At 36.3% G+C, this 25,769-nt stretch overlaps 1 protein-coding gene across 5 annotated transcripts in view; it reads left to right on the forward strand.

Annotated features, from left to right (window-relative positions):
* LOC149534276 (GHMP kinase family protein) overlaps positions 1 to 23,111 on the forward strand; it is a 64,405-nt gene extending 41,294 nt beyond the window's left edge. For 3 of the 5 annotated variants that reach the window (XM_089807513.1, XM_089807511.1, XM_089807512.1), the window contains exons 7-11: positions 4,859 to 5,263; positions 9,665 to 9,769; positions 9,987 to 10,214; positions 21,637 to 21,762; positions 22,126 to 22,769. In XM_089807513.1, the coding sequence (XP_089663639.1) occupies positions 4,859 to 5,263; positions 9,665 to 9,769; positions 9,987 to 10,214; positions 21,637 to 21,762; positions 22,126 to 22,395 (1,134 nt within the window). In that variant the 3' untranslated portion in view covers positions 22,396 to 22,769. Of the gene's footprint in view, positions 1 to 4,858; positions 5,264 to 9,664; positions 9,770 to 9,986; positions 10,215 to 21,636; positions 21,763 to 22,125; positions 22,770 to 22,894 lie in introns of those variants that run through there. The other 2 variants (XR_016358081.1, XR_016358080.1) reach the window with 2 other exon arrangements.
* The last annotated feature ends 2,658 nt before the right edge of the window (positions 23,112 to 25,769 follow it).

A 25,769-nucleotide genomic window follows, 5' to 3' on the forward strand; every position in this document is an offset into this window, starting at 1 on the left:
AAGCGCGGGTGAAAATTGAGAAAACAACATAGGCAGAGAAATCACAATTGAAGGACACTACCAGTACCTCAACGAGGAACTGCGCAGAACAAAACATCATAAGGCAGATATTACAAATTGAAATACTAGTCAAATTAAATGATCTGATCCTCACAATGCCTCAACTTCGATCGACACTTACAAACATCGCTCCGACTGCTAAAATACTAGGAGAACATGGAAGGGAAAAGGAGAGCGGAGCAAGTGTAGCAAACTCAATGCTGTTAGCCCTCACATTCGGATGACATCCGACGATCATTGAGATGGGTATTAGGAACAGTCCTTTCAAACACAATTGTGAACGAAGGTTCAAGAGTAAACGTCCTACCAGAAGATACTTGGAAGAAGTTGGGACAGCCGACGTTGTGGCCCCCTACGTTCCAATTATTAACGGCAGACCAACATAGCATTAAACCTCTCGGGGTCCTGATGACACAACCAGTGACTATTGGAACACAACCGTTCCTACTCGACTTCATCGTCATCCTGTTGAAGAGGAGAGGATACGACGCCATTTTGGGCTAGGGATGGCTTGTACAAGCAAGGGTTAAGCATGACTGGAAGCAGAGTACACTATCAATGGAAAGTAGGGGACAATGATTCATTATTGATTTACACACACAAATGGTGGGCAAAGAAGCGGTATCATCTGATTCCAAAGAAGAGGATGAGGGAAAGCAGCGATTGGAAGCCAATGAGGAAGGAGTCCTACGGTTGGAAGGTGGATCGATGGACGATGATTTGGATTTGGTGAATGGCCTTTTCCATTAGTAGATGGAGGATTACAAGCTCTTTCCGAGTTGTAATATTTAAGGTCGACCAAGGTGAGAAAGAAGAGGGAAATGAATGTCCGAAGGAATACAGAGAAGCGGAAGAAGGAAAGGCGGTTAGGATTGAAGCTAAAGGGAAGAACATACAGTATGAACTCAGAAAAAGGAAAGATTCCACCGTACGGTACACAATAAATAGACTGCGTAGAAAGAAATTGTTACATTGAACCACGAATATAGTAGAAAGGTGTCGACAGCAAGGAAAACACATCATACGGTCTACACAGGAAACAAAGAAGAAGGATTTAATAAAAGTTTCAGCAGTACGGAGTGAAGGTTCTAAAATCAAGAATATAGTTATTGACAACAAGGAGTGGCAGCCGACGGAATTCATGGTACCAAGTTTCAAGAGAAAACTGGGCAATATGGAAAACCTGAGGGAAAGATCATGTAACTTAAATAAACTTGATGAGCGACGATTGTAGGCACAATGGGCCATGGAGGTGACACAGAACAGGCGCAAAGCATGGCATGATAAACACCTAAAGCTAAACAAGTTTCAACCGGGACAGTTGGTGTTGAAGTATGGCAGACGGAACGAAATCAAATTGGGAAAATTTAAAGTCAAATGGGTTGGGTCATACCAAATCCGAGAAGTAGGTGATAACAGAGCAATAAAGCTATGGACATTGGACGGGCAAAAAATTCCAAAAACAGTGAACAGTTCCAAGTTAAAAATATATCATGTGCGAACTGTTCCCCCGTTGACGAATAATGAGGAGTAGTAGTAAAGAGAAAAAAAACAAAAAGTTGAAAAAAAAAAGTCATTAAAACACCGTACAGTGACTGTACGACATCATATAAGCTACCAATGCCTTCACCGTATGGTAGTGTAAGATCATCTGGCAGACACCGTACAGTAAATAAAGGAGAGGTAGAGGATGTAATCACCATACGACAATTTTATATCATATGATGGACACCATACGGTAATTACAAGCATTGGATGCATCGATGAAACCATTGTACGGCTATAATAGAGAAACAATAGTTAAGTCTGTGGGCCGTATGACGTAGGACGGTAAGAAGTTGAGTTTTTTCTGGTGAGTAAAGAGACCGTACGGTGTACGGTGAAAGGGAACCATAATGCAAACCGTATAGCATGTTGAAGACCGTACGGTGTACAGTGAAGAGGAGAAACTAGGCGCAAGGACCATACGACTGACAGTTGTGGAGGTGGAAAAGAAGCCCATATGGCTAGAAGGAAGGGAAACAACACATCACTGTACACCTAGGAGGGGATTGCATGATTTGAACACTCATCGCGTTACCAAAGCCTGTACGGGTATTAGAGGAGAGAGCCTTGGCCATACTCAAGCACATTTCGTACGATGCATTCTTGACACCCCATCACCGTACGACAAACATAATACATTTTGAAGGTGTTGTACAGACACCATAATACATTGGGCGGGCATCAAAAAAGTTCTACGATCACGATTACAGAGGATTTATGCAATTTTATATTGCTTCAAACATTGTACTGTCACATAGAACAGGAGATGAAGGACATTATCGTGGTATGGGCAGGTGGTACGGTACGGAGTAGCAATTTTGGACTGCTTCAAACACAGCACTGCATCTGCATTGCTGCCGTACAAGCATGAGGCAGAGGTCGATTTTGGGTTGGGTTTTGCAGACATTTTCTGAGTGATCAAAGAGAAAAGGAAGATGTAGCCGTACAACAGAAAGAAATAGAGGAAGGAGCAAAAAAAAAAAATGACAAATAAAAAATGTTCAAAATGAATAACGCATGATGCCTAAGGGAAGCGAAAACCATAAACAAGTAGTAAAACATAAGCAGTTGCCAAAAAGAGTGGGATCATAAGAAAATCACAAAAAATGGTGTGTTCCATGGACTTTTGTGTGAGTTTGAGGGTGCTGATTTGGTCTTGGCAGCAGGACCCTACGGGGGCGTTGCCCCTCGACGCCCCTGGGGGTGATGTCCCCTAGACCTCCAGTCTCTTCAGTTATCAGTCGTGGGAAGTATGACCAGTTGATGAGACCTGGAGCTGCTACAGGTATGGAGTGTCTGTGTACTAGAGGTGGAGAGAACAATAGAGCAAGACTTTCGAGAGGGGTGATACGCTTTGAGGCACTTGGAGTAGGTGTTGGACGTGAAGCTGTCTTGGTGGATGTATAGAGAGCTCGGGAGGAGCTCATCATCTAGTTGAAGGTAGTACACTGACACTTGGCTCAGCGTACCCAAGAGTTGGAAGCAGAGAAAGCGGCACGGGTGGATATTTTGTAATTGTCATCCGGAGACGACTTTTCTCTTTTGGGGGGATGATGTTGTTGGTAAAGTTATAAAATAGCCAGCGGGTAGATTAGCATGTAGTCGGTAATTATTATATAGCCGACGAGTAGAATTAATTATTTCCGAATGGGTGCGATGGTTGAGTCACCCCTTCGGAATGGTATATGTACACTGTCCGAAACGGACTTTGGATCATGGTTGTAATCATCATTGGAAGCACTATGTAATCTCTTCGGCATAGATGCAAATAATAAAAGGAGTACGGGTGTGTTACATGTTCTTGTCTATTGTTTGTATCCATTAAACTATTTACCCCATACGGTAAACCATAATCATAATCGAAAGTAGGATCATTGAGTTCTCATTACTAGGCACAAGAAAGAAAGCGCACAGTCCAATGCAACAACATAATTCAGATATCCAAGAAGAAATCCAACACATTACTGGCCCAAAATGGTCACAATATATATATAGAACACAAAATAAGCACTCAAGGTCTTACATTGCAAGAATGAAGTTTCCAGTCAAGGTGAAAGCTCCGCAAAGATGATCCATATCTGAATCATCAAAGGCCACAACCACAGGCACACTGCCAAGTCCACATCAAGAGGTATGCAATGCAGATGAGCAAAAGGGAGAATCGTTACAGCATATCTGTAACCTCCATTATATTTAGAAGCTTTATATCTGCTCAGTGTTCTTTATAACAGTATTTTATTGTGAAGATATATGCTGTTCATCTTTGTTGTCAAACGGAATTGCACTTGCATTTTAATATATATTTTTAATGAATATTCAATCACAATAACTCAAAACCAAAATGACAAGAGAAACTACAGCAGATATTGCACTGGAAACTCTGTCAAAATTATCCTTGGGTCATTACACACTAGAGGAAGGTTGGCATCAATTCATGCAGCGTAGCCATTGGTAATATGCAGTTACTAATGTTGTCAGAGTTATGAATTCATGAATCCTGAAAGAAGATCACCAAAGCAATGTTAAAGAGAGACAAGGGATGGGGATTATAGATCATGATGGATAGGTGGTTGATATTTGAAGTCAACTAGCATGCGCGTCATAGATTGAAGGACTGCGGACATGTAGCAAGATATAAAAGATAGTTATTGTTTTAGGGTTGGACCTTGTATGCTGGTGACAGAACTCTAGCTCGTGGGATGCTTTTAAATACCCTTGTATGGATGATTTGATAGACACAAAGTGGACATGAGGAATCACTAGAAAGATTCGTCATTGGAGACATGCAATAGACTTGTGTGTAGTAGAGAGCGATTGGTAATGATGAACTGGTTTCTGTGGAATATCACAATTAGCATTGATATTGCAGGCATAAGAGCAAGGGATGGGGAATTAGACTAAGATATGGGATAACATTGGTTGCAGATTGCAATGTGCACTCCTTTAAATAGTATAATAGAATTTCACTGCCTCTTCTTTCTGCAATGTAGATGCGGTTCTCAATGACATACGAAGAGATCCAACATGTTGGCATTTTATCATTATGATATGAAATTGAGATCATTTCTTCATCTGTCCAAAACAACGTTATTTGTAATTAAACTGCATTGCAAATGTTATATGCTTTTGACTTTTTACCATTGATGATTGTTTCCATGAAACAAAAAACCTTGCAATTAGTATTTCAGTGCACTTATTTTTTGTATGAAGAATGTGTACAGTTGGTAATATCATTCTCTGGTGTATTTTACAGATTGATGCTCGTGGGTTACCCTTATCTTCAGAGACACTATCTTCGCTTCCTGCCTTTTCATCAATAAATGTCAACATGAGTGATACAGACAATTTACATTCCTCATCTAAAGTTGCATGTTCACCAGAACTTGCAAAAACTGGGCTAGGTTCATCAGCTGCTATGACAACGGCTGTGGTTGCAGGCATCCTTCATTACCTGGGGGTTGTTAATCTCCCTACAAAATCTTGTGGAAACTATGCAGAGAAGATGACAGATGCTGATTTTGATTTGGTACATGCTGTGTCTCAGACAGCTCACTGCGTAGCCCAAGGAAAGATTGGCAGTGGATTTGATGTTAGTGCTGCTGTGTATGGGAGTCAGCGCTATGTTAGATTTTCTCCGGATATTCTTTCTCCAGCTCAGGTTTTCCTTTTATATCTACTCTCTTTGTCTAATGGATACATGATGTTATGGGATATATGTGCTTCCTTTGCAAGACTGTTTGCTGCTTTTGTTTATGTGAACTGCAATTGTTTGAAAAGCTTCATGACAAAGAAGCTTGGCCAAACTAGTAAGTAATAATACTGGGGATACACTTAACCAGGGTTTTTGTTATTAGAATGACAATTAACTATGACATGAACATAGGATCAAAATTGTCAAGGAAATGAATTTAGGATGGTCAGTAGAAAGACAGAGATGATATGAATGGTAGTTGAAAATGTAGGGACTCAAAACTGATGTTGAAGTACATCGAACTTTTACTGGACAGTGAGCAATAATATAAAAGATTAATAAAAGAACTATGGTTATTTTCAATTCCTTAGATCAGATGCTATTTAAAGGTTTCTTTCCCAATAGGACAATAAAAATAGGAAGAAATGGACAATATTGAAGATGAGACTGGTATTGCAATAATACTGGTATTGATTTGGGTGTATTAGAGTTCCTAGTTCCAACATCTATAGTGTTCCTCAATCACTTTCATTGGGCTGTTTTGGGTCTGAATTGATTCAATGCCTGTCTAAGTGTGAGGTCTATCCCCATAGGTTGATCAGTTGAAACCATTCCATTTCCAGGAGTTTTTCTTTTTACCTGTTTTCCTTGGTTCTGATGCTTCAAAAGGAGAATTTTTGGGTTCTCTCTGCCTTGTTTGCAGACTTGGAGTTCTGCCTTTTGATCAAATTTCGTGCAGAGATTGAGTTTCTCCTACATATCTCATTTTTCCTTGGCCTTTGTTTCTTCCCTTCCGGCTTCCCCATTGTGATCCCTCCCCTTCTTATTGGTTTGTCTTGGTAGTCTTTTGATGGTCTCCCTCTGTAATTCCTCTTTCCTCTTTTGGTGTTCCCGTGTTGGTGTCCCATTGAACCTCCTTTTGGAGATTCTTTCTTCCCCTCCTGTGAGTTGTGTGTGCTCCCCACCCCACCCCCTCTCTTCTAGTGCCACTCCATTGGATTGGCTTGCCTCTTTCCCCTCCCATCCCCTCCCCTCCTCCTTTCTCTTCCTTGCTTTTTGCATTTTTTCCTTCTTAGTGCTCGTTATCGTTTCCTTTTTCTTTTCCGTTTGACTTGTTTGTGTTTTGATGGCTTTGTGGTATTCATCTGTTTAGCTTTATCTCTCTTACATTTATGACACGGTCTGTGTTTCAAATTTGTTTTATTTTACCATTGTCTTTGAACTATATATATTGGTGGTATATATAGTTCTTGTGTTCTTTTTCTCTTTTGCATCTATTTTCTGCATGTAGTGCATTCGTTTATTTTTACCTCATTTTTCTTGTTTTTAGTCTCCATGATATGTGTGTGTGTGTATATATACACACACACAAATCCATATATATGTGTGTGTGTATGTGAATATATATATATATATATATATATGGTTGGCTTTGTTCTTTATTTTTTGTCTTTTTGTCTCCTTTTTTCTTTTCTTTTTCTTTTCTTTTATGTAATTTATTTGTGTTTGGTTTGTTTATTTTAATCTATTAGTACTTAGTGTTTTATATTTCGTATTTTTTGTGCATTTGTAAGAACTCGATATTAGTAATATATATAATTCTTTTTGCATTTTTTCATCTATATTTCTTAGTTTTTTTGTTCTTAGTGTGTGTATATATATATATATATATATATATATATATATATATATACTTTATTGTTTATTTATATAGGTTGTTTATTCTTTTTTTGTTTTTATTCCTGTTTATGTTTGTATTATTGTTGATTTGGAGTGATTCTCATTTTTTCCACCTTTGGTTTTATATTTATATTTACTTATATTTATTTACATTTCCTCTTTTACATTATTCCTCTTTTTATAGATGTATGTCCCTTTTTGTATTTGTCTTTATTTATTGCTCTTTTCTTTTTTATGCATATATATTTTTGCTTTGTTATAGTTTCTAGGTCTGGTATTTTGTTGGTTTTTATTGAATTTAGTGTTTATTTGCCTATTATTGGGCACTTGATTTTTCTGTGTATATTGTGGGCATTAGGTTGTTTATTGTGGTTTCTTTTTACTTGATTTTTTATTCCTTTCTTTTTCCCTACTTTGCCTTGTATTGCATAATTGTTCTTTCTGTGGTTTCTTTTTAGTTGATTCTTTATTCCTTTCTTTTTCCCTTCTTTGCCTTGTATTGCATGATTATTCTCTCTTCCCGTCTTTTAATTCCTCTCAGATTAGGCGAGTCTACATATCTTTCTTTCTTTTCTTTCCTTCTCTCTTATCTTGATGATGGATCATAGAGTGTGATCCAAAACGTTGATGCTAAAAACTTGACACAATCGAATCCAGAAACTAAAAACATTACTAATAGATTGTGGAAATCTGATATTGTTAATATCTCATATTGTTTTTATTTTCTAAGTAGGCTATTCTCAATTTTTTAAATGTTTGAATTTTGAATCAGAAATTGAAATTTTTATCTATGGGGCTTTGTCATTTTTTTGAATTTTGTGTTTGAGGATAACAGATTTGAAATTTCGGAGTTTTCTTTCATTTCTTTTGCTATTCCTTTCTCTCAATCATCAATAAAATCAAAAGAGTTATTATTTTTTATTTTGTTTCCGAGATTTTGTTAACTTGTTTGGTTTTGAAGTTATTAGCTGGTTTTGCACTTGAAGGGTTGATGCTCATCCCTTTTCTGTTTTTAACTTATTTTGAGGCTCATCTCTCACATTTTTGTATTTGGAACTTTGGATTATTTTTGTGCACTGATCAATCATTGGATCCATGAACATTTTTGTTGGAATGTTCCTATGATTTGCTGCTGATAGCTGATTCCTGTAGTTCTGCCAGCTTTTGGAGTCCCCTTCACTTTTATGCTGTGAGTCTTGGTTGACTCTGCCCAGATCATTGTGTTTGGTGACATATTCTGCACTAAATGGATGCTCCCCATAATCCAAAAGTTATTTAAAATCAATGCCTCCTAGATCTTAAAAAATCCCTTTTGAATTTCTTTTAAAAATAAACGAGTCTCAACTTGTTAACAAATATTCAGGTATAATTGATCATTCATGTGTCTTTAGTGAGCTCTGGAGTCCCTATATAATCTCTAGCGAGATTCTACCATACTTTGCAGTTTTTGCAGTAAGGATAAAAGATTGGTTACATGCTTATATGAAATCTGCCCTATTTTAACACCATGAGCCCCTTTGAATCTCATGTTTGACATAGTGCCTAAAATAGGCTCTAGACATCATCAATGTCAATACAGCCTGTTGACTTTTGTTGATCATATGCTCATACTCTTTAGAAATTTTCAATGAAACCTGGGGACTTGCACCCTCCCTCCCACACACGCACACACCAAAACCTCAAAGTACCCGTCCCTAGGACATCCCCACATTGGGTACTTGGAGTATCCGAGTACCCCCACCTCTGCCATTCTGCAACCACTTCACTGCTGGGATAGGTGCTTGAATTTCTATTTGAATTTTGATTTTTGAATGTTACTATTGGGTATGACTATGTTACTATGTTGAATGTTCAATGGTTCTAGTTCATGTTGCAATTTTGTTATGCTCAATTATTTCAATTTGGTATGTTATACTGAAACATCATTTTTTAACTGGCATTTCAAGTTCTATATGTATAGCATACACTGCCCTTTTTTTATTTGACAATGTAGTATATTGTTATATTGCTATGAGGATTAACTGTGCAGTTTTCGAGTCAAACTCATTGACCCATTAGTCAATAAGTTTGACTTAAAAACTGCGCAGTTGAATCCTGACAGCAATATCAAAATATACTATATTGTTAAACACTAGAATAGAATTTAAATGAATATATATATATATATAGATAGATAGAGAGAGAGAGAGAGAGAGAGAGAGAGAGAGAGATTTGTACCGATGTACTTATAATGTACCCAATGACTGCCTCCACCCTGCCCACCTGCACTCCCCCCAAAAAAAGACATGCTGTCCCAGCATATTCATATCACTGTATCTGTAGGGCCGGTACCCATCTCCAATTTGACAGCCTAGATTCAAGGCAATTTAATGTAAAGAAGTTTATGATAGTTTCAACTCTTTATATCTGTTTTACTCATTTTTATTTTAATGCTAACTAAAAGTTTAAAACTGTTGCTTGTGTACATCTTTCAATCTTTGCTTCAATGGCACTGCTATTCCTGTTTCTAGTTGAGGACTGTTTTTGTTTTATAACTAATTGATAGGTATAAAGTTTAATATGGTGTAAAACTTGCCTCTGAATCCTTTTAATATACATGGAGTTAAAACCTATATTATGTGTAACTCTAACTATTCCAAACTTTGTTTGCAATTGTAGCAGTTTATTTTTTTGTTTCGACAAATGCAGGTTAGCAGGCAAAGTAAATCATTTTTGGAGGCTATTACTGAGATACTAAAATGCACATGGGATAATGAGAGGGTCGAGTACGCCTTACCTCCATTTATGGCCTTGGTGAGTTTTTTTGAGCCTTTATCCACATATTCGGAAGTATTTTCAGGCAAGCTGTTGCATGTAGAGACTAGAAATTCCTCCAATCACAATACATTGATGTAGAAATTGTCCAACATAAAGGAAATACATTTGAAAAAGAAGAATAGGTATTGATATTCAGTATCTTTTCCTTTTCCATTTTAAGTTCTAAATGTAAATGTGGTAACTATTTATGCAGCTATTGGGGGAACCAGGATATGGTGGATCTTGCACACCATCTATGGTAGGTGCAGTTCAATCATGGAGGAAGAGAGATCCACAAAATTCTGAAGTAATATGGAAAAAATTAGCAGAGTCAAATATGTCCTTGGAGAGAGAGCTACTTTTCTTAAAGCATATAGCTGAAGAGCAGCCAGAGAATTATAAAATGGTTATAGAGAACTGTAGCAAAAGTTTAGCTGAAAAGGTGCATATAAAGTTTTCATACCATGCCTTATGATCTACATTTATATAAATACGATGAATGTGTTCTTTTCCTAAATATGCTTAGTTTCTTTTTTCCTCTTGAAGGAACATTCCCAACATATGAAAAGTTAAAGAGTCACAATTAAACAAATTAAAAATTTGCAGGATTTGAACTCTGCAATTAACAATATGATCAACCAGATACCAACCACTTACACATCATTTTCTTCCTAATTCATAGCATATGCAGATCAACAAGATGTGTCATGGAATTTTCCCATTAATATTATGATGGCTTGATTAGTTTGTCTGGAACCATTTAACTTCTCAGGAAGTAAAAATCATTTTTAGATAAAACTGTAATGGCTGAGACTTTGTTCCCAACACATCATACCGTTCCAACATGTCTTCATTGGTTTAACCAACTTCAAGACTTTCTAAACCCAATGTGCACAACCATACTGTTAGCAACAAAATCATACACAAAATCTTGTGCAAAGTTTCACTCAGATCATGGTGACTATTGAGACTTTATAAGGCCAAAAGGAGATATGTCATAAAATAGGATGAATAAATTTGTATAAGAAATCTAAATCTTTGAAAGAACCACTAAAGACATTTTGTAATGTTTTTTGGTTGTGTCACATGGGGCGAGGGGGTTTATGTCTGAGACCTTAATAGAGTTTGATTTAAGTGCAAGCACTAGTAATGCTTTAAAAAAGAGGAACATATAAAGTTTCTCAATGCACCCTAGCTTAGACATGGCACAGGTTCAAGGTTCTAATCCGTTTCCAAGATGAATGAAATGTGCAATATCTGGTCTGCATACAACATTCTGTACTGAGGCTTATGTCTGGTCTGCAATATCTGTCTGTCCAACATCTGGTCTGCATGCAATATCTGGTTTTAAGGTATATGTCTGAGACCTTAATAGAGTTTATTTGATTGCGGACACTAGTAATGCTCAAAACAGAGTAACATATAAGACTTATCAATGCACCCAAGCTCAAACATGGCACAGGCTTAAAGTTCTAATCGATTTCCAAGATGAACAAGTTGTGCAATATCTGGTCTGCATACAACATTCTGTATTGTGGTTCAAAGCAATTAGCCGTTGCATATAGGGACAGTGCATTGAACACACTGGAATGTTGAGAATAGGGGGTGAATTGGCATGTAATAAAACATTAACTATTTCATTTCCAAATTAAGCTTTAAAGTATAGCTGAATGAAGAACAATAGACAAAAGCCTGCACCACAATAATAAACATAGGAACATGAGGAGTTTTACATGGAAAACCCAGTTATAAAAAAACCACAGTGAGAGTTTATTACGAAGTAATTGGTAAAATACTTGTTATTAACAGAGATCAAGAGGTCAATATAAACAAAAGAATTGAACCATATTTCCTTAGGAAACGATCGTAAAGAATATAATCATTCTATTTAAGCTAAAAGAAAGCTAAAGAAAGCTAACATAAAACTACAAACTAACGAATATTAGAAACTTTTTAATATTTACAATAGATTACAAATACAACCATGAACTAATAATAGAAGCTTATCTATTATTGTAATATCCTCCCTTAATGCTTAATCTATCCACAACATCGAGCTGTCCTTTGAATTTAACAAACTTATCAGGACCAAGAGGCTTGGTGAGAATGTTTGTAGTTTGATCCATGGTACGACATACTGCAAGTCTATTGTCCTGTCTCCAACCAGCACTTGGTTCATTCATGGAAGATTGGATTCTATGCTAATTTGATAACACCTTTGTTATCAACAAAGTGGTAGGTCCTGTTGGTGACATTTGCATATCCCCAAGCATCCGACGAAGCTAAACAACTTCACAAAATGCCTGGACTGTTCCTTTGTATTCAGCCTTTGTAGAGGAGAGAGAAACTTCCTACTGTTTCTTATTGGTCCATGTGACGGTACCAAATCCCAAATTGAACACGTATACAAAAGTTGACTCTTTATCGTCAACAAAGTCTGCCCAATCTAAATCTGTGAACCCACTGAGTCTAGGATTAGAACTTCGAAAGTAAATAAGTCCAAAATTTGTAGTGACCTTCACATAACAAAGCACACGCTTTGCTGCCAGCCAATGATCAACCTGAGTTGTTATAAAATGTGAGATATAGTTGACTGCGAAGCTGATATCAAGCCTAGTAGCAGAGAGGTAGATGAGGTTCCCTACTAGTTTCTTGTATGTAGTATCATCAATGGGAGTAGAATTAGACTTGGCTGATAACATGAGAACTTTCTCGATAGGTGTAGATGCAAGTTTGCAATCTTGCATATGGAATTTGTCTAATAAAGCCCTGGTATATTTGGACTGAGAGTTGAATATACCAAGGTCAGTCATAGCAAAAGACTGACATAAATTTTATTTGATTCCTTGAATCAAAGATGCCGAACTATCAGTGATGATCAAATCATCCACATAAATAACCAGAAGGATGATGTCGCTATCAATAGTCTTATGTACAAATTTGAGTCTAAAGAACTCCTTTGGAAGCCTTGATCACTGAGGTACTTATCAATTTTCATGTACAATGCTCGAGGGGCTTGCTTCAAGCCATAGAGAGCTTTCACTAATCTGAGAACTTGATGTTCTTTACCGGCAAACATGAAACCAGGATGTTGCGTTATGTACAACTCTTCGTGGGGATAACCATTTAGAAAAGTACGCTTGACGTCCATTTGATGGACCTTCTAGTCAAACAGTGCTATCATGGCTAGGACTAATTTGATTGTGCTCATCTTTGAAGTAGGGGAAATGGTCTCCTCATAATCAATACCTTGATGCTGAGAAAAACCCTTTGAAACTAAATGAGCTTTGTACTTATCCAAAGTACCATAAGATTTGTATTTGATTTTGTAAACCCATTTGCAGCCAATGGGTTTCTTCCCTGGTGGAAGATTAGAAAGGACCCAAGTGTTATTCTTCAATAAGCTCTAGTGTTCAGATGTCATGACCTATCCCACTCTAGAATTCCTTTAGCCTCAAAATATGTTTGAGGTTCAAACACATCGTAAATGTTAGCTATAAGAGCAAAGTTTACAAACTCTGTAGGTTTTCTCTTTTTCCGAGCATTTCTCCCATTAATGAGCCCATCATTACGAAGATAAGCAAGTGTCTTAGCCTACCACTTAGGCCGGAGAGGAGAATGACCAACATTAGTATTAGGAGATGCTCTATGATCAAGTTCCCCATCTGAAGAATCTGGATCAAACTGAAGTGAAGCATCTATAAATTTGGGTGATTTTGTAGGAGAAGCTGGAGGTGTCTGTATAGGGATCGCTGGTATAACTGGAGCTGCAGGAGCTACTGGAGCCCTCCCATCAGGTGGACATAATAGAATCTGACTCCCAAATCATGAGCTTTCATAGGTTGGTCTGCTAGATCAGAAATAGGAGAAACAAGCATAAATGGTCCCCGCTGCTCATCAAAGACTACATCACGAGTGTACAAGAGACGATATGTCTTAGTGTCAATCAAGCGGTAGGCTTTGTGAAGACTATTGTATCCAACAAGTATGAGTTTCTGACTCTTGGCATCCAACTTGGTGCGGGACGCATTAGGGATCCAAACAAAAGCAAGGGAGCCAAAAACTTTCAGGTGATTGATTCTGGGCTTGCGACCTGACCAGGCCTCTTCCACAATCTTACCTTTGACCACCACTATGGGTGATCCGTTCAAAAGATAAACTATAGTGTTAACTACTTCTGCCCAAAACTTCTTCAGAACATGTCTTTGTTTAAGCATGGAGCGAGCCATCTCGATGATTGTTTTGTTTCGACATTCAACTACACTGTTCTGTTATGGTGTGTGGGGTGTGGTTAAGTGGCATTTCATGCCATGCTTATCCAAGAAGCTAGAGAATGCATTAGAACAAAATTCGCCCCCCGCCTCCTCTCTAAGAGTAATTATAGATTCCCCAGACTCTTTTACAACTAAAGGTTTAAATTTTTGAAATACAAGAAATGCATATGATTTCTTTTTAAGAAAATATACCAACATTTTTCTATTGAAATCATTAATGAACAATAGAAAATACCTGGACCCAAGAACATGAGTGACCATAGGGCCACAAATATCAGCATGAACAAGCTAAAGTACTTGAGAAGCTCGCCATAAATTGCCACTAGTTAAAGGTGTGCAATGTTGCTTCCCAGTCTGGCATGCATCACAAGCACCATATTGCTGTGTGAGAATCTCTAGCAATCTGGGGACAAGCTCTTCTTGAGCAAGTTGAGAGAGAGAATGCACATTTAAGTGCCCATACCACTGATGTCAAAGTGTGCTAACAGAAGACCATCAAGCAGCCATAGCTAAGTCTCGAGAATCAGTAAGTCAGAAAAGACCATGATCTTTAAGACCCTTTGCAACAATAGATCGAGTCTCTCTATCAGTGATGGTACACTGATGTGAATTGAAGGTGACATCCAAATGTGGAGAATGTTGTAGCAACTGACTGACTAAGAGTAGATTTAGTTCCATCCCTAGAACGTAGTACACCTTGAGGAAAATGAGATTCCTCCCAGTAGACTGAATTTGAATGTTGCCTTTGCTGACAATGATGTACTCTTCTTCGCCACAAAAAATAACAGAATTTGAGTATGTAATGTCCCCATTTTTGCCAGCATTGGAGCTTTAGGGATTAGCCTATTATTGTGATCCTCGTAGGCTAATTATTGTGGATAGAGGGTCTTTTGAGGCAGTGGCTTGGCTTGGGAGGGTTCTGTCTTCGCCATAATTCAGTGAGCTACAGGTTGGTCTTCATTTGGCTCAGATTGAACTTTGTTTAGGCTTAGTTTTCCGTACTTACTATTTGTGATAAGTTGGATGTTGATTGAGATGGACCCTTCCTATTTTTGGAAAGTGCATTTGGTCACATGGACAAATAATAGGTATAACTCCTATTTCAAACGACATATTTAAATGATGAGTATTTTGGGAGTTATTATATTTTTAATGGCCAAATTATTATTAATTTATTAAATGGCTTATTATAAAGTTATAATTTAACTTTATAATTTCACTTAAGTTGAGAGTTGAGTTATCGTTGGAAAGAGCCATTTATTAATTAGCTAATTCAAGTGAAAGAATCTAATAGAAGCTTCTAATTAATGTTGTGTGGTGAAGCTTCTTGAGTGAAGTTACATTTTGGCAACAAAAAGGGCATCTAGAGGTTATAAATACAAGCCCATTTGTTGAGAAAAGCATGCTTGGATGTTTTATTTGCTTTTGATGCCTGTGGTTTTTTCTGAGTTTTGATTTTTTTGTGCCCTTGCTGAAGTATAAGGGTTTGAATTCTGAGTTGTTCCATTGGATGTATAGCTGAAGTATTGTATATTCAAATTTGAGATTTTGTTTTGAGTTGCTTGGTAATTCATAGCCGAGGTATTGTGAATTAGTCTTAAGAGTTATTTTGAATCATTGTTGAAGTATAGTGATTGTTACATGTTGCATTGGTTGAAGCTTCTCTACTTTCTTACATTGTATCTGAGAAGCCATTTAATGCTAAGGGATTTGTTTGATTTGGAAGAGAATTCATTGGCTGCTGGAAACGTTGGAAGACCTATGATTAATTTTGGAGAGTCATTGTGCATGGTAAAGGGATGTTGATATTCCTCAAGGCAGTGGTTTGACATTTTGAGCACTACATTTATCCTTGGAAGGCCTGCAATATATATTATTGGGGCTGTTGTAGATTCACATTGGACTGCAAATTAAAAGGCAACGCTAATCTATATTTCTAGGTTCTTGGCATTTTAATATATTATTGCTGCTATAGCATGTTTGAAACATTGTTGATAATGAATTAAAACTGGAGCAAATCCTTTGTTTTTAAAAATTATATAAGGGCACAATTTGTATGGCATAATTATGAATAAATGTTGGCATTCATACAAACTTAGTATTAAATTGATTTGAAATTGTAAGTGCCCAATTGCATTCTCTAGTGTGATTTCAAAAATTTAGATTATCAAATTTGTAACAATAACAATAAAAACTGCCAAATGTTTGACAAAATGTTAGACTGTTGATTAACAAAGGTAATTGATGCTTGGTAAGGATATAGCCAGTTGGGGTTATTACAGAGTAAGGCTGTTAGTTAGTGAACTAGTGTCGGCGGTGGGTGAAATGATGAGAGGCACCTGAATCAATGTACCAGGTAGACGACTTGACATGATCAGCTGGTCTTTTAACTATGAAGGCGTAAAAGGAAGATTCTATCTATTGAGTGTGTTCTGCACTATTTGCTTTGGGCTGCAAACCTGATTGCTTAGATTGGGCAGCTGTTTTCAACATTCAACCTTCATGTGACCAAACTTGTGGCAATTGTTGCATTGAATGTTCTTCAGGGAGCCTTTTGAAGTTGGAGCAGAGGACTTTTTCTGAGTTTTGCTTTTATCCTTCTGAAAGAATTCAATAGAAAAGGCCTGCTCTGTGGAGGTGGAGCTGGAATTGCTATCGAACTTTTGTTTCCACCGATCTTGCTAAAAGAGAAGTGTGCAAAGATCTGTGAACTTTAGAGAAACATCAAAAGACATGATGTTGAGAGTCTCAATAAAATGCTTGTAGGACTTGGGTAATCTCCGGAGAGTGATAACCACAATGTCCTCTTCCTCCACCTTGCGACCCATGGCAAGCAACTCACTCTCTGTGGGTATTACGATAACAGATAAGTTTCTATTATTAGTTAATGGTTATCTATTTCTAATCTATTGTAAATATTAGAATGTTTCTAATATTAGTTAGTCTGTAGCTTTCTGTTAGCTTTCTTTTAGCTAGAATAGAATGTTTCTATTCTTTACAATCTTTTCTTAAGGAAACATCGATCAATTCTTTTGTATATATTGACCTCTCGGTCTTTGTTAATAACAAGCAAGTATTTTACCAATTACTTCGTAATATGGTATCAGAGCAAATATTATAATTTTTATTTGAAAATTTAATTTTGTTCGTAAGTTATTTGCCTTAATTTCTCAAAATTATTTTTGAGATTTTCTCTACAACTTGTCTAGGGTTTCCCTTTTTTTTGAGAAATTCGTTTGTTCAAACTTGAGTTTCGGCTAGGGTTTTTTGGAGACAAGGGTTGCAAAATTGATTTTTTTTTAAAGTGCAGAACTGGAAAAAATTCTTCTCCAACTCGTGATCTCTGTCATTGGAAAATTGTGACTTTTTTGTCTACAAATCATGTGTATATAACTCGTGTCTGAAGTAGCTTGTGATCGGAAATCACTAAATCTACCCAAGGAAAAAAGGTTGTTTTTCTTGCTCAAGTTTGTGCAATTCATCTTGCGTGACTATTTGGAGTTTTTTGTGACGTTTTCTTTCGCAGTCGTTTTTGCCACTTTCACACACCTGTGACTAGAAGATCGTGTCATGTTTTGAGTTCATCCTCTAACCTCCATAGTCGTCTTTGCATGCAACTTTCTCTTTGTGTAAAATCAGCCTTATTTTCTTTGAAATCGCCATTTTTCCTACCAATCCGACCCTCCATGGCTGCTAACTAGGGTTTTGTTCAAAAACTCTAATTTTTGGGCTCAATTTTTTTTTCAATTATAGATTTTTGCTGGGTTTTTCAAGAGCTCAAATGGGTTATTTTCAGATTTTTCTGGGTGCCTCGATTTTTTTGCTTCAATTTTCAAGCCTGCGGCTCTAGAAACCGACAACATAATATTTTTGGGTTTTTTGAGCTCTCTTCTGGGTACCCCTTCAACTTTTTTGCGTCTTCTATTTTTTTGCCTCAAAGAATGTGCTTTCTCAAATTTTTACACTTTTTCATTGAAAAATGTGCTATGGCATCTCTGACTAATATTTTTCTCAAGAGATTCCAAATTCAATGGCCAATATTATGGGACTTGGAAGCAATAGATAATAGCAATTTTTGAATATCAGAATACTAATAAGATTGTTCTGGGTGTTACATAGCATCCGACTGCCCTTGATAGTGATCAGGATGCATGAGATTTGAATAATTGGGAGGCGGTGATGCTTCTCAAATTATCCCTAGCTGGTAATCAGCTCTCTTAGATTCGATCTAGCTGTCATATCTCAAGAATATTCATGAGACTTTTGACAATAGCAGAGCTTTCTTTTTGAAGAACACTCTGTTTTCAATTATCATGGATGAGCGAATATCACTTCAGGCTCACTTGAATAGGATTCAGAAAATCCGTGACCAGTTGCTTGCCATTTGTCGCAAGATGGAGGAAGAGGACATTGTGGTTATTACTCTCTGGAGTTTACCCAAGTCCTACGAGCATTTTATCGAGACTCTTAACATTAGGTCTTCTAGTGTTGATTAAAAGTTCATAGATCTTTGCACATTTTTGCTTCAACAAGATCAGTGGAAACAACAGTTTGGTAGTAGTCCCAACTTCATCTCCACAAAGAAAGCCTTTGCTGCTAAATCCTTTTAGAAGGATAAAGGCAAGTCTCAATAGTCTTCTCAGCAAAAGTCATTTGCTCCAACTTCAAAAGACTCTCGGAAGAAGAACATTCAATGCAGCTATTGCCACAAGTTTGGTCACATGATGGTTGAATGTCAGAAACACTTAGCTGCCCAATCTAAGGAATCTGGTTCACAGTCCAAAGCAAACAGTGCAGAGCACACCGAGCAAACAAAATCTACCTTTTACACCTTCATGGTTAAAAGACCAGCAGATCATGTGAAATCCTCTGCCTTGTACATTGATTTAGGTGCCTCTTGTCATTTCACCCACCGCCAAGATTGGTTCACTGACTACTAGTAAGAAGCAACAGGCAATTTCTCTCTCCTCTACAGAGGTTGAATACAAAGGGGTAGTGAAGGTAAGTAAAATGACCCTTTTCCTGGTTAGATTCAATGATTTCCAGTCGCGAGCTGCTTTAGACACGAGTTATATACATGCAATTTGTAGACAAAAAAGTCGCGTTTTCTAGTGATAGAGATCATGAGTTGCAAAAGAAAATTTTCCAACTCTGAGCTTAGAAATAAACGCGATTTTGCAGACCTTGTCTCCAAAAAACCCTAGCCAAAACTTAGGTTTGAATAGATGAATTTCTCAAAAAAAACGGAAACCCTAGACAAGTTGTAGAGAAAATCTCAAAAACAATTTCAAAAAATTAAGGCAAATAACTACAAAAGAAATTATAATTTTTTTGAAAAAAATTAAAGTATTCGCTCGAATACCGTATTACTAAGTAATTAATAAAATACTTGCTTGTTTTCAACAGAGATCGAGAGATCAATATATACAAAAGAATTGAATAATGTTCTCTTAGGAAATGATCGTAAAGAATAGAAACATTCTAGTCTAACTAAAAGAAAGCTAAAGAAAGCTAACAAAAAACTACAGACTAAGATTAGAAACATGTTACGAAGTAATTAATAAAATACTTGCTTGTTATTAACAGAGACTGAGAGATCAATATATACAAAAGAATTGAACATTGTTCTCTTAGGAAATGATCGTAAAAAATAGAAACATTTTAGTCTAACTAAAAGAAGCTAAAGAAAGCTAATAGAAAACTACAGACTAACTAATATTAGAAACATTCTATTACTTACAATAAATTACAAATAGATAACCATTAACTAATAATATAAGCTTATCTATTATCGTAAGAGAGTTAACTTACACTATATGAAATAAAGTCTGCAATATTAATTTTAATTCTTACAACCTAAGGAAGCTCACTGCTCCCAGGGATGATTTGTTGAACAAGATACAGTGATATCATCTCAGAACAGATACATTAAGATTTCAATTAGAATAAAAGCATGAGCTTCTGTAGAAGGAGCATGTATCATATGCTGATGTTGCAGTCCCTTTGTAGCTCAATTATCCTGTCAAACTGACTTTGAACATTTCATTCTTAATTGATCTGATCTCTCTTATTCCACACACACACATTAACTTGTCAAAATGAATCATCCTTCTTTATATATCCTCCACTGTACTTAAAAAACCACTAACTAGATCGACATCAACAGGACATAAAGAAGAAACTTGTATTATGACTTAGGCCAGCCTTAAAATAACTGATCCATGACACACAGAACATAGTGAGCCATTCAAGGTGGTTATCACTCTGTCGGCACTCTGTGGATCTAAGAAATCATATGCAACACTTTGACAACCTAAATTAGGCCGGCTCAATTATATAACACCTTGTCAGTTGGCCTCCAACACATGCTCTGGGAATTATTATGAGTTGTGGATCAACACAGAGCACAGCCATACTCCATAAACATTTCAACAATATCCTCTAAAGCAAACTAGATAACTCATGTTCAACCAAAAATAAACTTGTGCTGTCAGCCCAAATATCAACACAACTGTCAAAAATGTTATCTGTTTGCCTTTACATGACAGGGTTTTCTATCCATGATTCATACTCCAAAAGATGAAGCTTATTCATCCCAAGTCCTATAGAGGTAAAGTAATTGGTGCTGCAAATGTCTGCTAAAATATTACATATTATTTTGGGATGTTTCATAAAAACTAAAGATGACTGGAAGTGGGTACATGATTATATATTTAAAACCTGTGCTTTATTTAGGATTTTTTTTTTTCCTAGAATGGGTTTTGAGTGTGCTTGTCTGTGGTCTGCAATTATCTTTAACCATGTGAGCTACTACTCTCATCTTAACTATATGCTTCTCGTGCCAAAAACATATAATGTAGAGGGTATGCGACTTGCAAGCTTTATATTCTTTGTGACACAAACAAGCCTTCAGGGACATGCTCTATGCCAATCAAATCTTTTATGGAGATTGTCCAAAGCTTTGTCAGTTGTCAAAACAGAACGTTACTCTGCTAATCCTCTCTTATTACACAACATTCATTAATATATTGATATACCTTTACCTTTGAAATATGTTGGGCATGATTTTTAATCACAATTCTCACCATATGAAGTTAACATTAACAACCACTTGAAGATGTAAAATCCGATCTGTCAGAATTCAATTTAGTAAAAATAGCAGATATTACTACTCATTTATTAGACGGGTGATGGATACTGTGTAAATACTTGTGCATTATTTTTAAATATACTTGTACCGGTTAGAAAGTTCAATATGGTGAATGCTAACTACAATACACTCGGACAGACCTATTGAAATCACAATCAATATAGTTTGCTCCAATAACAGTGATTTTGAGTGAGATATCATAACATTTGTTACGTTGCCTTCTGATTTAAAATATAATACTAAAAAGGGAAGAAATGGAGATAGCTGTGAAGCTGTGAATTTAAAGAAATTTATCTTGGTACAATCTGATTATTCATGCTATTTTCTTTCTGGTTTTCTTTTTTCCCTGTAACCATTGTTCATGTTTGACAAGGGTAGTTATTCTATTAAACATGTACGTACAAAAGTTTTCAGCTATGCTAATAATGAGTACTATGTAGTGGATGGATCATCATAAGGCTGATTTTGGTCATCATGCAACTATCAAAGCTTTGTTGGGAGCACGGCAAGCTATGCTGGAGGTTAGAAATCTTTTGAGGCACATTGGAGAAGCTGCAGGAGTTCCAGTAAGTTCCATTTTCTGTTTCATTTACCGCAAAGATAGAAGTCACCTTTTGAAGCAATCTCTTTTAACTATCTTTTTGATCTCGTGTATGGACAACTTATCTTACCTTCTCATAAGTCGTAGGATGTCATTTACTGGAGATTTCTAATGTACATTTTTTTCTGCATCATGTGTTTTAGCTCATTGTAAATTAGATAGAACTCATAAAAGACTGAAGATTCCTAAACTCTTAAGCATAGTTATTCATCATTATATATAATTCTTATTAAGGGAAAGATAATGTAGCTTTTGTTATATTGCATCCGCATAATCTATAAATATATTCATCTTAAAGTTCGTGTTTTGTTTGAACTTTCTATGACAGATTGAACCTGAATCACAGACCCGTATGCTAGACAGTACGATGAAAATGGAAGGTGTGCTTTTGGCTGGAGTTCCTGGTGCCGGAGGTTTTGATGCAATATTTGCAATTACGCTTGGAGCCACTTCCAGAGATCATGTTGCACACCACTGGAGTACGAATGGTGTGCTTCCGCTCTTGGTAACAGAAGATCCGAGGGGGGTTACTTTGGAGGATGGTGACCCTAGAGAGAGAGAAATTGCTCATGGGATTCATTCAATTAATCTTAAGTGAATGAATCTACCAAGATGTGACAACAGTCCCTCAATCGCCTCTTGAACTTTTGTAAGTGACTTATGGTTGGGTTACATTCATGATTCATCCATCATTTAGGTACTAGTCCATTGACGAAGATACATTTTTAGTTCTCTTCTTACCTGGCCAAATCTTTTTGTATTGGTTGAAAGAAACCAATACATGGAGCTAAGCTAGACAGACACCACTTTATTGATTGTGAACGGATGATGATATTTCAGGCTAAAGGCTGTAACCAATCCTCCTTGCATAGGTATCTCTAGTTGGAGATTCTTGGTAGCTGCGAGCCAATTTCAATACTGTACCTATAGAATCACGTTTATTTAATAGTCAACGGCATATGTTTAACAAAATCTTGTAATTTTATCCACATGAATTTGCTAAGTGTTAGAAATTTGGAAATTTTGGCAGTAAAAGTTCAATACCTTATCTGAAGAAGCAATTATGTCTCCTAACTGCGGATTTAATTGTCCTGTAGAATTTGTCAAGGCACTTCACCATAAAGCTTTTTTCTACATTGAAGGAGGAGAGGTTGTATTGATGGATAACTCACATATTTTTCATGTGCATTTCAACTTGTCTTCTAAAATGTGAATTAGAAAGGTATTGGCCATGGCGAGAAGCTCTGTTTCTTTGGTATTATCTCAATATCGTTGTGTTAATAGAATCCACGCAGCACTTTTCTTATCCCCTAACGGCTGATGGTAAGCGTCTATTAATTTTGAGTGCTGGTTTTATGATCTTTGGACTTGAGAAACTGGTTTAATTTATGACCTGTGTGCATTACTTATATTTTTAATATAATAAAGAAAAATTGTAACTGTAGTTTTAGCTCCCAATATCTAGATATTCTATTCTCAGCAAATAAGCATGGTTATTCCTTTTCCTCCACATATTAATATTGTTTTGGGGCAATTTTGGTTTTTGAATCAGATGATTCTTTTTGGCTCGATAATAGGCCGAGGACTTAAAATTTCTATTATTAAAAATGTTAATTGCTACACCTACATTCACTATGGGTACTCTTAGTAAAGAATGGAGGGAAGAGAATCTCCAGTCTTGCCTAGATCCTCTAAGAGATCAGAATACTTAATATTACCAAGTTTATACCTGCTGCGTGCAGTCCAGCTTCTAGTTATCAATATCTATTTATTATTTCATTACAAGACGTTTAATAGTTAAAATTTTCAAAGCCTTAATTTAAAAAAAAAATCTTTAACAAATCAAAACAAACTAGCTACCCGTCCTCATGAAAGATGAATGACGAAAATAACTATTTAATTTCATTCTCATGTTAAAGTCTTAACTCCCAGCTGATGATTGACCAATCTTTGATAAACTTTGAAGAATTGATCAATTAGATCAGCTGAAATATATTACACATGATAATTAAACAAATTCTAGCTGCGATACTTTAACCATCATTCCATTTATTCAGAAAAATAACTGCATTAAGATATACAGAGCTGAAACTGAAATACAATGCAAATGGAAGGAGAATGATGAAATACTAGGAAGGTTCCGATCACACAATGTCAGGTGAAGTAGAATTCGATTTGTTCTGTGTAAGTCTTGGCATTCAGAGGAGAGGTAAAACATTGTCAGAGGCATGACCTCCATAAGCCTCCCAACCATGGATAGGATGAGGCACATGTACACCATCTCGTCTTGACACTTGAGCATCCTAGTGTTTAGAGTTGTCAACTACATAGTTGGCTAGACTGTGAAAACCTCCTAATAGACTATCCATTTGACTATTAGTTACTTTGGTGATCATAGTAGCATCATTCGCCACTAAACCTACCTTGACCAAAGATTTGTAAAAGACACCATGTGCACGATCACCCATTGTTTGACTTGACAGACATTACCAATATCCAATTTCCACCATGAATTGACTAGATTACTATTTCCAGTTTATAATTTATCATAATTCTGACATTTCTTCCTATTTTTTGCAAGTTAACCATCTTGTACAATTCATATAGACCACCACTCATCTCAACCATACTTGGCTCTCCTTGATGATCTTTGGTGTAACTTTCCAACTTACATTATATTTTATTAATGATGCAAAATATTATCTTTTGTATTAAAGAAATTTCTAAAAAGAGGGAAAGGAAGAGTTACGATTTCCATGTAACAAGATACTTTTCAACCAAGGATAGGCTTTCCCGATCTTAAAGACTTATGAAATCAATGTCACTGTATGTTGGAAGCACACAACATGTTCAAAATATTCTTCTCAAGGTGATACATAAGCTTTAGCAAAGAAATTATTGTAAACCAAACACTCGTTATACGCCCACAAACTACTTGCATGATTTGTATAACAATCCTACTCTAGTTCAGTCGTACTTACATATAGGGTCTTACTAGACCATCATGAGAAAATTATGAGTTGTAGCCTATTATCTGGTAACATGGAAATAACATGAACAATTTAGGAAAATGGCCTAGTAAGAGGGCTTAAAAGTATGAATCGCTTGCTTTTGTTGCCCAAGCAACAAACTCTAATGATACTCTAAGCGGATATTATTGTCTTGTATAAGCTAGCAGGGAAATAGTTATAAATGTGTATTTCAGATCGAACCACTGCAAATTTGGCAACGATAATTGATGAACTGTGTGAGCACACCCTTGAGCAACTGTGATTGCAAAATATATAGAGGAAAGCTCGGTTATCACAGGAACAAACAAGCAAAAGGGTTTACGTGCATGAAGAATACAAGCTGGCATGACATGTGTTTACAATCTTGGCAAATTATGAATAAATGTAAAGGATGATATATTTAAAAGGAATCATAAGAGGTTGATAGACTTTGAGTTAAATTATATTGATATGGGAATTGAATTTCACCCATACTATTATAAACAATACTCACATTATTTAAGTGCATTGGTATGTGTTATTTATACACATATAGTTATATTAAAATATTCGTATACATATATATACATATATAATGTAATACGTACCAATATAGTACAATGGATATTATTTATACTATGTCATATCCGACATCCTATGGTGCAAAACACACCTAGGTTTAAAAATAAAGATAGCAATTTTATTTCACTTATTGTCTTATATATATCTTTTAGATTAGAAGACCTAGTCAACTCATGATGGATACCTAGTACTACTTAGTTTGTAATAGTTTGCTTCTCCCTGGCCAAAGTGGTTTAGATGAATACCTAACAACTCGGTGGCAGGTTTGTGCTCGTGCTCTATAAACTCTTTGCCAATGCTATCCCTCTTTTGTTGCACACTTGCAAGGAGGAATAACATGGTGAAACCACTCTTCAAAATCATTCAAATGCAATTAAAATAATCATAACAAATAACCATA

This window comes from Cupressus sempervirens, chromosome 10 (assembly GCF_028749045.1).
Source record: "Cupressus sempervirens isolate cs-2001-9-10 chromosome 10, ASM2874904v1, whole genome shotgun sequence".
In the NCBI taxonomy this organism is placed as follows: domain Eukaryota; kingdom Viridiplantae; phylum Streptophyta; class Pinopsida; order Cupressales; family Cupressaceae; genus Cupressus; species Cupressus sempervirens.